Source organism: Amphiura filiformis, chromosome 10 (genome assembly GCF_039555335.1).
Source record: "Amphiura filiformis chromosome 10, Afil_fr2py, whole genome shotgun sequence".
Classification (NCBI taxonomy): domain Eukaryota; kingdom Metazoa; phylum Echinodermata; class Ophiuroidea; order Amphilepidida; family Amphiuridae; genus Amphiura; species Amphiura filiformis.
The window spans coordinates 12,311,848-12,328,317 of record NC_092637.1 but is presented as its reverse complement, the minus strand read 5'-3'; the positions used below and the strand labels follow the sequence as shown (position 1 = coordinate 12,328,317).

General features: G+C 37.6%; 1 protein-coding gene across 2 annotated transcripts in view; it reads left to right on the top strand.

Annotated features, from left to right (window-relative positions):
• Positions 1-16,470, top strand: part of LOC140162506 (nucleolar MIF4G domain-containing protein 1-like) — an 85,271-nt gene that overhangs the window by 642 nt on the left and 68,159 nt on the right. Inside the window, exons 2-3 of one of the 2 annotated variants that reach the window (XM_072185749.1) lie at positions 5,082-5,386; positions 11,696-11,830. In XM_072185749.1, the coding sequence (XP_072041850.1) occupies positions 5,099-5,386; positions 11,696-11,830 (423 nt within the window). In that variant the 5' untranslated portion in view covers positions 5,082-5,098. Of the gene's footprint in view, positions 1-5,053; positions 5,387-11,695; positions 11,831-16,470 lie in introns of both variants that reach the window. The other variant, XM_072185750.1, reaches the window with a different exon arrangement.

The following is a 16,470-nucleotide window of genomic DNA, read 5'->3' as shown; positions in this document are numbered from 1 at the left end:
CGTACTTTTTCGATGTCTAGTGAGCAAATTTTTCAATATTTTGAGAAAATGATGTCAAATTTTCTTTTCTATATTGTTTGGTAATAATGTCTTTTGCCAATAGTATGTTTAAAGTTGTAATTTTGTGTTTTTGATCGCAAAGATCGGATATTTTCGCTTCGATTCAATTCTGAACCCTTCGCAAGGGTGCCGGTTTCGCAGAACTTTGACGATAATTTTGCCTTTTGGACACTAAAATGCTTTCGATCCTTAATTTTGTTTCAACCGAGTCTTAAATTAGCAAGCACAATACGGTTGGTACCACTTTTATATACATTGATGAAATTTTAAAGATTTTTTTCAAGTTTCTAACCGGCTAAATCGTTAAGTGTGTATTTCCCATTGACATCCAAAATGGCGTAAGCCAGTCCTCAATATACATAGGTACGGCGTATATAGGACTGGCAAGCGAGTCTACATCCTTCTGATATTTGAGTGTTTGGACACGCGGAACGGTTTTTTGTCTACCTCTCTGTTTGTAAACAAACCAGGAGGTCGAAATCGTCCTCCTCGCCGAATACGAAAGTCAGCGTAATAGTACATAATCTATTCAATAATTCATTATGCGACAACAACAACGTCAACCTGACGTCCTCGTCGTCGACCTGGATAGACAATGTCCATCATAGAGGTGTTATCGACACACGATTTCTAATGACTATTATTCAACACTTCAACAGGAAAAAAAAATGAAACAATCAACATGTTACACGTGTGTCGTGTTGACTTGCTCGAGAAGTCTAGCCAAGAATTTGTTCACCAATAGCTTCACATTCTCGGGCTAGGCTAGAGACCATTGCAATTAAAATGAAGTCGGGTTCGCTGAAGCATGACACCGTGTAAAGCAATGGAAGTTCAGAAGTAAACACAGCAGATCAAGACAGGGGATTGCATCAAAAAAGTCGCTTAAATTCCCCTTCAGCAAAATTTTAGACTGTCCAAAATTATAGGCAAATTTTGCTCAAAAGATACAGTTGACTCATCGAAATAACTTTCATCCAAATTTCAACATTAAACAGAATCAATAACTTTCGGTGAAAAAACTTGCACCGCTGTCCGACAGAAAAACGATAGCAAAGCACTCTAGCATCGAATGCTTATAAGTTATAACTATCGTGTGCAAATTCGAAGCTAGAGTTCTCGAGTAAGTGTTGACACTCATATTAAAATGAGATCTAAAAAATGCTGAAATTCATTCATTCATTCATTTATGGTTTATTAACACAATGCATTGTAGCCCGCAGGCTTACAGCAAAGCCTGTCGATAGCAAAAAAGTCGATAGATAAAAATAAGCTTAAAATCACGCCGATATGAGCCCGGGGGATCACTCGTTTACCAAAGTTGTATGCATGCTCGACCCAGCACCTCAAAAATGGACCCTAAATGGCGTAATCAGTATAGAAAAATTTCACCCCTTATTGGTGTAAGGCTCTGAAAATCTAAAATATGGCGTAATTCGGTGTAAGAAACTAAAACGGACCCTTAACGCGGCTGTGTACTCTAGACATTGTTTCTTTCGCGAAATTGAGCTTTTTTGAAATGTATTTACTTTGTTATGTTTTTTATAAATACAAGGAAAGAAAATACAGATTTGTTAACTCTAACTTCTCTATTTTATGGATTTTATTTCACTATTTCACCTGCTTCCGCAATTTAAAAGGAAAGAAAATCTTTGTTGTACCATCGGGTATACGCTACAAGAACAACGCATCGCGCTTTTGTAGACGCCGCAATTTGTTAACGCACAGATACGCTACGACACGCATAACGCTTATCTGCATCGCGCTGGCGCATCTTATGGAAGCACCACGGAAGCACTGATTTCATAAAAACCTTGCGGTCAAATGGCTCCGTTTTAGCTGATAAAATGTGAATTTGTTCAAGTTCTTTCCCCCGATTTAAACACCAAGATATGAATAGATTTCGCCCAAACTTCTCAAGGGGCTGTGGATTTACCTGATGTTCACGTAATGTAAGGTAGAAAAACGAGAACTGCCGCATTCTCCTGTGAGCTTCGATCAAAGTGCAAAATGTGACCTCTTTAAACTTCAACGGCCTTTATTTCAATGTTCATTTTCTCGGTAAAATGACGTTTTAGGTACACGATAACTCAATAAATACAGCATCTATAGGTAAGCAATTATGCTCATCATAAAAAGCATGATCGACTTAAGATACTGTTTTCTCATTTTTTTATATTTTGGTCTATTTCCTATTTTAGGCATCATTTTGTGCAAATAGTTCAGTTTTTGTCCGGGATAAATGACTACGGGACAAAATCGGACGGTATACACGTCTTTAAAGAGTAAAGAATTTTAATATAATATTACTTTCTTTTTTATTTATACAAACGTGTATATCGTTCTTTTTGTCCCAAAGTCATTTTACCTCGCCCAAAACTGAAATAAATGTGGAGCACAATGTCAGCCAACACCTGCTATATGATAAATATTCAGTTAATGAAACAAATGCTGTAAAAGTGTGATTTGTTTGACTGTATACCGTTTGTAGAGCGTATATTTATATACATGCATCTTGAATAGCATTATATTATAGTTTAAGCATGTTGAAGTAACACAGCTCTGTGGTTCAATGGATACGGCATCTGCCACAGGCCCATTGGAACACGGGTTCGAGCCCCTGAATATATTTAGATTTCTTTTTCTTTTCTTTTTTGTTATTATTTTACAATATCCTTCATCATATTATATTCATCATTATATTAATTTTTGCCAATGTCCGTCCTTCTTTTTTTCTGTATTTCTACCTTTATTTTACGGCACTGTACAAATATCACCATAATTGCCGCACCGAATTGTTTGTCAAAATGGAAACTCGGATGGCTTTCAAAACAGAGCATCACGTGTCCATGGCCATGATGATTGAACTGAAAAAAGTTTGAAATTGCCAATCACAATGCCTAATATGGCCATTATATACCATGAGAGATTTTTCAATTCAGAAAAAATATTTGAACCGCTTTTTACGAAAAAATGTGAATTTTAAGGTGTTACAATCCAAACCGGAAACAAGTTTCGTTCATTCAGGTTGCATGAGACATGATGTGCATATAAATGGTAAAAAATGATGCTTTTATAGCACTTAGGAGAAAGTCATATTTTCAAATTACAGCAGATATACAGTTTTGTTGGTTGCGTAGGCCTATACAATTTAAACATTGAATATTGAAAAAGGATTTATTTATTACTTATCCCTTATTTCACAATATTTTTTATCAATATGAACTTTACATATTGATATGAATGTGAGGATTACTCCCTGAAAATTTGGTGGTCATACCTTTTATGGTTTTTAGTTTATAAACCAAAATATGAAGTTAGATGCATATTTTGGACGAGTTATCATAGCTTTAAACTTAGAAAATAATCGGCAATTATATAACATTCTTTTGACTTATACCTTATTTCACAATATTTTTTGTTAATATTAATTTCATATATTGATATGCATGTGAGGATTATTTCCTGAAAATTTGGTGGCCATACCTTTAACGGTTTTTATTTTACAAGCCAAAATATGAAATTAGATGCATATTTTTGGAATTGATTCGAACAACCCAGGAAATTAATAGTTGGCACACCTGCACTAAACAATGGAAATGCGTGCCCTATTAAAATTGGGGAGGCGAGTGAAACATGCATGCAATATATGTGAAGTACAGACTCCCCCCTATATCCCACCCTTCCCCACTCCCCATCATTCAATGTTGGAGGGTCTCACGGACCTGTTGACAACATGACTTGGTCCAACATTGAATTGGGGGAGCGGGGGCAGAGATATACCAAAAGACAGGCAAACTGTGCCAACCTTTTTTTCCTGGATTGTAGGATCACAAAATACTCCTTTAAGGAGTGCATAGGAGTGCAATCGCACTCTGAGACGAATATAACTATTTAGGAAGCAATGTACTTTTATCATTGTCCACTGTGAACCATGTCTTACTTGGCATTATTTATACAAATACCTCAATCAATTTCTTAAATTAAATTGTCACACTTTCTATTGTGCAAAAAGAACATGCTCAGTACATGCACAAACATTCAATTCTTATGAAAAAAAATCAAACCCAAAGGTTGCATTAATTAAGTCCACTTTTCACAGAATTGGCCCCCTAAAAAAATCAGCACCCCCCACAAAAAATCCTGGCTACGGGCTTGGATGCAAGCACGCAGAAGTCATTGTACAGAGTAATCGCGCTTGAAACACGCTTGAAATCAACAACCTCCACACCTATATGTCATCTAACGAGCAATTTGATTGGGACACAAATGGTGTCATAGACGGAGGTTTTGAATATAAAATCATCATCACACTTTGCCTTTGATTTTGAATTTATGGCCAGGGATCACTGCAGGTGTCCTGAAATGGGCTATTCCAGTTGAAATCCATATACCCCCTGTGGAAGACATGTCCTTAATATTCCTCACAAGGAGTGAGAATTTCAAAGTGGGCACACCTAAATGGGTGACTCTTATTTGGTATTTACCTTGTCAGTCCTTGTGTGAGAGCTTAAGGGGGTACTACACCCCTGGCCAATTTTGTGCCTATTTTTGCATTTTTCTCAAAAATTATAGCGCATTGGTAACATGTAAGATATGTATATTATAGGGCAAGGACTACAACTACTGCACTGAAAATTCAGCAACTCAAGGCAAGTAGTTATTGATTTATTGATCAAATATTGGTTTTCCTCATTTTTGACTGTAACTCCACAATGGTTGTATGTGTCGAAATAAAATTTCCAGTGCAGTAGTTGTAGTCCTTGCGCCTATAATATACATATCTTACTTGTCACCAATGCTCTATAATTTTTAAGAAAAATGCAAAAATAGGCACAAAATTGGGCAGGGGTGTAGTACCCCCTTAAGGTCATGTCTTCCATATAGCCCATTGGCACACTGATGATTGACCCACAGGATACAGGGGTGGTAAGTCCTAGCCAACCAGCCAGATTTCTGTGGTGTTGGAAAATATAATGTAAATGTTTAACAGATTTGGATGATTTGGTCATTGTTCACAGAATATTAAACACTCAACATGGTACCCCCAACCAAACCCAGTCGTAAACGGGCCAGCAAACATGCGGTCAAGCAGCTGCTAACCCAACTGACCGGAGATGATGACCATGACACCACGAGTGGACAGTGGAACGTCAAGAAGAAAGCAGGGAAGACGAAGCAGCACAGTGGTGACCCACGATGGGGTCGTGACCAACGATGGGGTCAACTGATGGCCATGGGTAAAGGGAAGAGTCGCCAAGAAAAGAGACAAGAAGCGAGGCGATTGAAAAAGGCTAAAACGAATGCCTTTCATCGTAAGCAATCGGTACGAGATTATAGTTCAAGTTCAAGTTTTATACTCTACATCCATATCAAAACGTTGCACTTGTCGGCTGCTACATGCATCTCATTTTACATAATAGCTATGTTACCAGACTCATCTCATATGGAGGTCACTTCAAATCATTCTCAAGTCACATGGTTTACATGTAGGAATATTCTCTGTCCTAAACCATGTGAATTGGGATGATTTGAGGTGCATCGTGAAATATTTTGATATGGATGTACACATATAAATGATTAAAGTTTGTTTGGCTTATTATATAAGGCGGAAAAAATAGAAAAATAAAAATAGAATGGCGTGCACGCTTTTGGGCGCAGTGCTTACGCTAGGTGTGCATTGCGTAATGAGTGACTATCGCAACTTATGTGAATTTACGCGAGCATGAGTTGGGACTTTATTGACACGCACAGTAACAAAAGCCGAATAATTTCCGCCTTATATAAACTGAACAAACTTTAGGGATGGCTTTAAAACCAACCACCTGTTCAGGCTGTTCTGTTGAATTACACTACCCTGGCAGAGTGGATCATTGGGCCAGTGGCGTACACAAAGCGTTCTATTTCCACCAACTCACCAGTTGACAAAAGTGTGGGCTGTGTAAATTTCCGCGACTGGGTGCACTTTCTCCCGACTGGGTGCACTTTCTCCCGACTGGGTGCACTTTCTCCTGACTGGGTGCACTTTCTCCTGACTGAAGTACAAAAGTGGTGTTCCCCCCTTGCATATGGTACTACTGGATAAGGCCTGGTCTCTGAGCATGGTTACACTACTTGTTCTGCCAGAACGCTGGTGATCGACCGGCGGCCGTTGGGGTTTGGAGTCATCCCTCGCTGTAAAATCTGAGTCTGCAAGAACTATACTGTCTGGGTGAAGTGAGAACTAAAATGAACTATGGAAGGAAACTTGTTGTGTGCTACCAATAGTTTTTTAAACTGATTAATCACCTTTGTCATACTTTTTTGTTTTTTAAATGGCAATATGTTGAAACCAAACAATATCGTCTAAGACTTGCCCTATACCATTTATTTGTGAGCATTTGCCATATTCTGCAAGAAGCTGAAATTTGTGAATTTAAATATTCAAAATATTCTCAAATATTTCAAATATATGTTAGCAAGTATCAAAAGTTCAAATGTCTCTGAAGCGGGATGTTTACGTAATTGCAAACAAACTATAAGTTGGTCAACAGATATGATATCAGAACTTTAAATGATGCAAAGGTACAAAGTGTATTGTATTGTTAGCTTTATTTTGAAATCGCACTATTTTGTTTTCTCTGTTGGCAGAGTTCAAATTAGATGAGAATCAACAAATCGATCACAGTACATTATGAAAATAGATAAATGCAAAAATCACTTTTGTTTCATGTAAAACTTTAAACATGCTATATATATGCAACATTATAGTATGACAAGTAGGACCTGTTTTTTCCTAGTTACCATATTAGACTATCTGCTCAGACTCTGCTCACTAACTAGTTTATCTCTAAAATGGCGCAAGAAAGATAAATCGAGAAAGTCAATTGACCAGCCTGCCCGACTTTTTCCAGGGTGGTAGGGTTAATGGACTTTCACGGTTTAAAATCTTTCTTTAGCGATCCAAGTCAGAGTAGAAAAAAACAGGTCCTACTCAGCGGATCACATATTGGTGTAAATTTGTAGAATTATATATTCAATTCATGCAACACTAAAATCCTGAAAAAAATTAAAAACCTGCCAAAGAGGCTAGAATAGGAGAACTTGTTTTTTAATCGCAAGATAGGCCTTACAAATGTTATGAATTGCCCTTTCTGACTAAAATCTGAAAAAATAGGGTTACATATTGTGATAGCTTCAATTTCCCATTGTTATATAACCCAATATTCCACTGTGCTATTCTATGGCCTGTTTAAATCATGTTTTTAATGCTAATATCCAAACTGCTGGAGAAATTCAGCTTAAAATTTGCTTAATTTATGGTAGAAAAGACAATATGAAAAAAATGGGACCACCGACCTTTTAAGCATGGCCTTGTTGACCCTTTGGTACTTGAGTAAATAAAGATTATTTTGGGAAATAAACAACCCAATATGTTCCGGGTACAATGTACACACTAGCAGTCATTGCTTGGTTTAAAAAAATGCACAAGAATAATAACATATGTGATATAGGTAATGTAGTAAGCAGCATATATACAAATTACAATATATGAACCTTTGGAGGGGAGATTTGGGATATAAGCTGTACCTCCCAGTGGCGTAACTAGCGGGGGCAGAGGGGGGCAACGTGCCCCGGGCGCTACCATTAGGGGGCGCCAAATTGACCAATTCAGCATAGATTCTGCGCCCCTCCAAGCGATGAAAGTCAAAAAATTTTCGCGCGCGAACACAAAATCAATTGAAAGAACATTTTAAGACCGATATTCAACTTCTAGTAACGAAAATTAATTAGTGATAGGCCTTATTTGTCCATAATTTCGCGCATTACGTATCCTTGGCCCTGGGCACCACAACCCCTAGCTACGCCGACGACCCACTTCTAAAATATTATTGGGGGGGGTAGGGGCGCCAATTTTGTGTCTTGCCCTGGGCGCTACCAACCCTAGTTACGCCACTGGTACCTCCCCTAAAAACCCTAGTGATTGTGTGTGACTAGACAAGTACTGGTAACTCACATTACACATTAAAAACATTTGAAACACTTTTTAAGAAAATGGTAGTTTTTCTGATATAGGGCAGTTTTTCATAAACATTTATAAAATTTAGTAAAAACAAAGTACACCTTTTGGCCAAAAAATGCTTCGGGATGAAACAACTTTTTGATGTGCTTTAAATGATAGTGCAAAAAGTTGACCTTTTGCTTGCATATTTTTCAAGTTACCTTGGCACAAAAATTGTGCAATGTTGTCAAAAGTGAACTCTGAGAAATCGATGTTTTAGTAAAAAAAAATTCAAAATATATACAAAACATTCTTATATTTTAAAATGGTAAGAAGTTCACTATTGCGAAAGCTTTATCTGGTACATGCAGGGTGTTAGCCAGGATCCAGAAACTGCCCGTCCAAAATTAATTTGTTAGTCAAGATCCAGAAACTGCTTGTCCAAATTGTTTTGGTCCAATAGCGATTATACACCATGATCAATCACATTTGTTTCAAAGTACATACTGAATTTGGCAGAATTGCATAACTCCAATATTTTTATCTCCATTAAGTTGATACATAGCTAATAAGTAACATGACAAACCACTATAGATTGTTTGAAAAAAAGAAAAATATAAGCATTTTATATGTTATGTAACTATCCACAAGTGAATCTTCTGTGACCCCTACGCAGAACTTCCGATAGTGGAATAACTGTGTACGGTGAACACAAGTAACCCACTGTTGGATTATTTGCGCACGTGCGCTGAAACAACCCTTCGTCGGATTTTCTGCGCATGTGTGCTGAAACTCCCCCTATTTACACACAAATGAAGTCATATTCAAATTTGACTAAAGTGGACTTCAGGCTCTGTGTAAACGGGGTCTTAGAGAAATGCACCCCTGGAGTTAAAACATATTTTAGATACAGATCAGGTCATTTGAAGCAAATCTACATTGTAATGTTAGTTTAAACTGATGACTATCAATCATTTATTTACAGGTTGTATATTGAGGAATTAGTGCCAGAAAGCCCAATCTGCAATAGCTGCCCTATAGATATTTGACAATTTCTGCATTCTAAAGTGTACACATCTAAAAATATGACACCTGGCAGCTATTGCAGATGAGGGCTTCTTAGCAGGTTCTTGCCTTAAACTCTTGATATGAGAATGCTGCATCAGCCTGAGACTAGTACCAGTCTCAGGCGTTAGCAAAATATTTTCAAACTATTTATATCATGAGATAAATTAGACTTCTACACTACTTGTTTATTTCGCTTACCGAGAGCGCTTTCGGGGAACTTCCTTGTCGTCAGCCGATGTGGTTAGCTTGGGTGTTTTTTGAAAATGGCTAGAGACCAACCTCTGGAAATTTGACATCCAAGAAAACATCAGGGCTAACAACATCAGCTGACAACTAGGAAGTTCTTCAATAGCGCTCATGTGAAGCGAAATAAGTGAAAAAAAAAAGTCTTAATTCTAAAATATTCTCATTTTACTACTAACATATGAATCTGCAATAAAATTCTATATTAATTTCATGTTTATTTTACAATTTAGGGGTATCATAATACTAATCATGGTGTGTCCGTCGTCCCTCTGTCCGCGCTTATCGTCGTGCGCGTGGCTCGTGAGTGCGTATCGGCGTCTTGGCGCTTATCGCGTAGTGCACGGAGTATACCGACGGGCGAAAAGTAGCATCGGAGAGCATTACAGTGTGGTTAATCGTGCAGGTGCATCTCATCGGATTCCAAAACGGTACACGTGCAGAGGCCTATTAGTAGTTTAAAAGGTCAGGGCAAGTAGGCCTATATGGGTAACGGGTGGTGGGTAATTAGAGATAGTCACAAGAACCACCCAACCGGAGAACCGCGAAATCTAGTATAGTATATAAACAGAGAGGTCTTACAATGTGTTGTGAATGTTGTGAATGAAATACACCTCACCGCTCCTTTTTTTGGAAAAAAAGTTAGAACTTTAAAAATTAATACAGTTTTACAGCCATACAAAATAATTGTAAGTGTGTAGGTAACGAAAAAACCTGTCCTACGGGGGGGGGGATGAACATTTCATGGGGGGGGGGCTCGCTTTGATCATGTTTTTCCAGTTGAAATTAATCATTTTTGGCAAATAAATAAGGCTGAATTACATACATTCATACAACAAAATCTGGGTCAATCAAGCCTGTAGAACAGGTTTATTTTTGTCACATAAGGGTACAATGATTACAGAGCTCATGCAATTTTTGTCTCGCCTGATAAGGCAGGAGACTATATAATCACTTTTCAGTATGTATGTATGTGTGTATGTGGGGGGGGGGTATGTGTGTATGTGACAAATTTGGTTTAAGTTTTGGTTAAAGTTTGCTTTCCGCCTATTTTCTCGGAGACTATGAGTCGCACGCCTCAAACTTGGTGGGTGGGTGCATCTTGACCCGAGACAGAACCGGTTCGTATTGGTTAGTGGGTCAAGGTCACTGAGGTCATCTAGGGGTCATCTGAGGTCAAATTAGTAAAAACTGTCGTATGGCCATGAAACTTGGTGAGTCCAGTCAACATTTAAAGCCAAATTTTTGGAAGGTCATTTCAAGGTCACCAGAGGTCATCTGAGGTCAAATTAGTAAAACTGTCATATGGCCATGAAACTTGGTGGGTACAGTCAACATTTAAAGCCAAATTTTTGGAAGGTCATTTCAAGGTCACCAGAGGTCATCTGAGGTCAAATTAGTAAAAACTGTCGGATGGGCATGAAACTTGGTGGGTACAGTCAACATTTAAAGCCAAATTTTTGGAAGGTCATTTCGAGGTCACCAGGGGTCATCTGAGGTCAAATTAGTAAAAAGTGTCGGATGGGCATGAAACTTGGTGGGTACAGTCAACATTTGAAGCCAAATTTTTGGAAGGTCATTTCGAGGTCACCAGGGGTCATCTGAGGTCAAATTAGTACAAACTGTCGGATGGGCATGAAACTTGGTGGGTCCAGTCAACATTTAAAGCCAAATTTTTGGAAGGTCATTTCGAGGTCACCAGGGGTCATTTGAGGTCGAATTAGTACAAACAGTTGTATGGGCATGAAACTTGGTGGGTACCGTCAACATTTAAAGCCAAATTTTGGAAGGTCATTTGAGGTCATCTGAGGTCAAATTAGTAAAACTGTCGGATGTGCATGAAACTTGGTGGGTGCAGTCAACATTTGAAGCCAAATTTTTGGAAGTTCATTTCGGGGTCACCAGGGGTCATCTGAGGTCAAATTAGTAAAAACTGTCGTATGGGCATGAAACTTGGTGGGTACAGTCAACATTTGAAGCCAAATTTTTGGAAGGTCATTTCAGGGTCACCAGGGGTCATCTGCGGTTAACTTAGTAAAAACTGTCAGATAGGCATGAAACTTGGTGGGTCCAGTCAACATTTAGAGCCAAATTTTTGGAAGGTCATTTCAGGGTCACCAGGGGTCATCTGAGGTCAAATTAGTAAAAACTGTTGCATGGGCCTGACACTTGGTGGGTACAGTCACCATCAGCCAGATAATCGTGCCCAGCCGATAACCGCCAAATTCATTTACCGCTACCAAAAGCAATTGAAAAAGCAGGCGGTCGCAAAAGCAGGCGAGACTCGTGGTTCGAGAACCGCCTTGTATTACAATAGAACTGTTTATCTCACATTCTCTATAGCTTGCATCTGTGAAGTTAGAGGACCTCTCTGTGCTTTCAAAGGAAAATGACAAAAAGGAAAAGGAGAAAAGGATGGAAGAGAGGAAGAAACAAAAGCAACTAAAGAAGGAGCAACAGAGGAAGAAGAAAGAGCAAGTGAGTACAGATGCAGCATTATACAGACAGCAAAAGAATTAAGGTGGTACTACACCTGATAAATTTTTCATTTTTCTCAAAATATAACTACACACTGGTAACAAAAGTTGTGTATATTATGTAGGGGCAAGGAATGCATTAAAATCACTGAAATTTCAGTGATTCTAAGACAAGTGGTTCATTATATACTGCGCCAAGAAAGTATCCTTACACTTGGAAAAATAATCACAATTACAAAACTGAACTTTATTGGGGTAAATTTGTTTTTGTAATAGGTGCACTATCTAATCCTGCACATTATGACACCACATTGAATCCAATGTGACCCCAAGAAGTTACAAGCAATTGAATAGACGAAGGTCCAGTTTTAAAAGTGACAAATTGGCCTATACGAGGCGCAAAAAGATTACAACAAGCGCAACAAAGAGACTACACAGTTTCTTCAATGAAGCTTTATTTAAAGCATTATTTATTACATTTTTTACTTCTCTGTACTTTTCATAACTTGTATTTTATTTGTCAGCTCTTTTGTTTCAGTTGTCTTTTGTTCCTTTTGTTTTAAATCAAAGGTACACACAAATTAGCCATTTACCACTCTCAAACCAGATGTCTAGTCCGTGGAGTTTTGAATAGGCCAGTGTGTCACTTTTAAAACTGGACCTTCGTCTAATCAAATGCTTGTAACTTTGCTTCTTAAAGTCACATTGGATTCAATGGGGTGTCAAATGTGCCGGATTAGATAGTGCATCTATTGAAAAAACAAATTTACCCCAATATGGTTCAGTTTTGAAGTTGTGATTATTTTTCCAAGTGTAAGGATACTTTCTTGGCGCAGTATATATGAAGAGCTTTGTTTCAAAACCCCTTACATCCACTTGAGCAATTTTGAGAAAACATCAATAAATCATCAAAAAAAGTACTGATATATGGGGGTTTTCAACAAAAGCAGTTTTTGGCGGGATGCTTGGGTAGGATGAGCATCCTGCCATAAACTGCTTTTGTTGAAAACCCCCTTATATCAGTGATTTTTTTGATGATATTTTGATGTGTTCTTAAAATTGGTCAAGTGGATGTAAGGGGTTTTGAAACAAAGCTCTTCATATGTTAAGAAATGAGGTACCTCTAGCGGTACCTGTTTTCTTATCATAGATAACATGCCGCTTGTCTTGAGTCACTGAAATTCCAGTGTAGTAACTGAATTCCTTGCCCCTATAATATACATATCGTTTGTTACCAGTGTGTTATTATTTTGTGAGAAAAATGCAAAAATAGTCACAAATTTATCAAGGGGTGTAGTACCACCTTAACATACTAGTTGCATGTATGTTCACCCAGGATATGGTTCACCCTGTATCTGTATCCTAAACAAAACAAATATATGTCAAAATTAAAACCAGCAGCCAATACCTGTATAGCACTGATTTAAGACCTCACTTGTTGAAATCGGTTTAGAAATAGAATTAAAGAAACAGTGATCAAAAACCCAAGGAAGGAAGAAAATCAAAAGTTCATTATATTTTTATTTTCTAATCAATCGAGAACGCTTTGTGTACAAATCAATAGGCATCCAATGGAGCAATCTGCAACTTTTGAATTTGCATTTTTCTTGGCATTTTGGATCACTGTGTCTTTATTTCTTGAACAATTTCAACGAATGAGGTCTTAAATTCAAGCTAAAAGATGCAGCTATTGAATACTGGTTTATCTAATTATGACATGCATCTGTCTTTGTTTAGGACATACCAGCTGGAAATTTGTCAGCTAGTTTGTTTTAAAATTCCAGTGGAACATTGAAATTGAGCTTCTATTTTGGTGATTTTATAAATCAAAACAAAGAAAACTTGCACACAAGGCCAAGTAAAATAAATAACATGTATATCGTCCAGATTTTCTCAAAATTTGGTGAGGGAGGCCCTTATATAAAGAAATGTTTTTGAATGTTTTTAAAACGTTTTTATAGGCCCACCCTTTATATATTTCCATGAAACGTTTTGTGTTTGCTGGATATGGAATGATACACACTCAGTGTCAGAAATGAAGAAAAAATGGAGGTTGTCCCGAGGACAACTAAAGCATAAATTCTGCTTGTCCTCAAAACATTTCAATTGTCCTCAAAATGTGTCATATTTTTGAGTGCAAAAAATCAAATTTGCTTGTTGTTTTTTGCTCCAAGGAAAATCAGTAGCTACAAATTGGTAAACCTGTGCAAGCTTCAGAATTTGCCATTCTGTTCATGTGGAACTCGAGCACTGGCACCATTGGCCATTAGTTAAGTCAGTGAAATGATTAATTAAAAATATTCAGAGTGGACAGCACAGCATATAATACTGTGCGCTAACCTAGCAGTGGTCCGTAGATCTCTGACCTAATGATACAAATTGCAATCAAACATGACAAGTCAAAACTTGGGTTTTATTTTTTATAAATCATGATTTTGGTGGTAAAATACAGCGGTGATCAGGGGGACAAGTACATAGCTCATTATGGTTATCCCCAGTGATTTTTAGACAAGAGGACAAGAGGATTTAATTTCGAACACTTAAACGTTTCACGTTTTTAAACCGACCGTAAATGCACTATCCGTTTAGAAAAACTGTTTAAATGTAAACAACATTTTTAATACACTCAAATTTTGATTTGTTACATGTTATAGACATTGAATAGAAAATTAGAAATGCATACAGCATTGTTAGTGCAACATAATTGCCATTCTTTTGCGGTGCCAACTGCCAACGTCAGTACGTCACTGACTGTCAGTGACTTATACCCAACCAGGGATTTTTGAGATCAACCGCCAGTGATGCAGTGATCCACCCCAACCAATCACATTTGTGCACTCCATTTCTTGATGTCACTCACATGGTATCAGTAATGGCAATGTGGTTAGAAATTTATTATTTAGGCATAATAAAGAATCCAGACAGTATACAATTTCAGCTGGGATCTTGTGTTAGGTAGCACACAGAAAAGTTAGATTTGATTCATGATATCAAATAACATGAGGCTTTTGATTTTGATTTTTTTTTAAAGAAATACCCAGACCATAATAAATTCTATATTAAACCAGTCTCGGTCCCAGCCGGTTTGTTCTTCTTCGTCACTAAACACACGGTCTGGCGACAGCCTCGAGATACTGAACAATCACTGATTGGTTAATGAATATACAAATATTTTCAATTGGCTAAGAGCCATGTGAGTGGTAAAGTGTATAACAGAATGATAGGACTAGACTAGCCACGGAGACGTCATTTGTCTGATATCGCCTTTCATGCCAGAAAAACCATCTCACATGCATATGGGTGAATTTATATCACCACAATGCTGTCAATCAACCACTGTTTATTGACAGCTGATGAAACACAGACAAATTTGGTGTTCGGTTTGGGCCAATCAGAAAGGACGTAGTTAGAGGTTGTCGCCAGAAGGTTTGTTTAGTGACAAAGGAGCACAAACCGGCTGGGACCGGACTACTATTAAACTTGTCGGAATCGTTTAAATGGTTAACCGAACAGATTTTACACGGATAGACAAATAGCCGTTAATTTACAACTTATAACCAAATTTAACTAGCAATATAAGTAAAACAACCAAAAAGCATATGTAAGCAACAAGAAATGAAATAGGTTTTAACCATGAAGAATGAATAGGTAAAAAAAAAAAGCGTGGTGGTTCTTGGTTGTCATTGCAACATATATTTATGCAACAGTTATTACAACAATTATAATTCACTTCTTTTTCCTCATCATAGCATTCTTGCTGGTTCTCATCACGCAGCTCTACATTCTCCTTTTTGAGTGCTCTATTCTCCATTTCCAGTTGTTGGTTGCTATCCTCAGCTTCTTCATTCTCCATTTTCAGTGCTTTATTTTCTCTGCACAGTGTGTCATTGTCTTGGTTCTCATCACGCAGCTCTACATTCTCCTTTTTGAGTGCTCTATTCTCCATTTCCAGTTGTTGGTTGCTATCCTCAGCTTCTTCATTCTCCATTTTCAGTGCTTTATTTTCTCTGCACAGTGTGTCATTGTCTTGGTTTAGTTGGTAAATTCCTGCAATGAAGTTAAAAAATGTAATAAATTAATTTTTCCCCATCAAAGATATAGTATATAAAAAAGAAATTATCGGTGCATGAAATAATGAGAGTCGCTCTTGCAGCATTCATAGCCAATTGATTACAGCATGATGAACCCAGCAGAACGTTGTCAGACATGAATTTCAAAGGACAAAATCTGGGCGGGCAAAAATACTAATCAAACCAGGTCAAACCAATCAAAAGACATCAGAAATACTGGCCAATCAGAGTGAGTTGGATTCACTTCCATGGCTGTTTACTTGGGCCTATACTCGCACATTGATCACACATGGGCATTCACATATGTTCATGCAAATGAAATTTTTACTTCACTAGAGTCTATAAGTTTAGATTCTCGGCAGAATATTTGGGAGAATGGATTCAACAATTCTAAATGTATTTCTGACTCTGTTGTTGTTAATCTTCCTGGGTAATATCAAATGATGTAACAGTGATCGCGAGCCATATGTCATGCGATCAAGCTAATGTCTGATGTCGATCAAATTCCAAATTTGATTTTCAATTTCATTACATGAGCTATTCCCAGAGCTTTTTTTATTTTGCTGAAAAA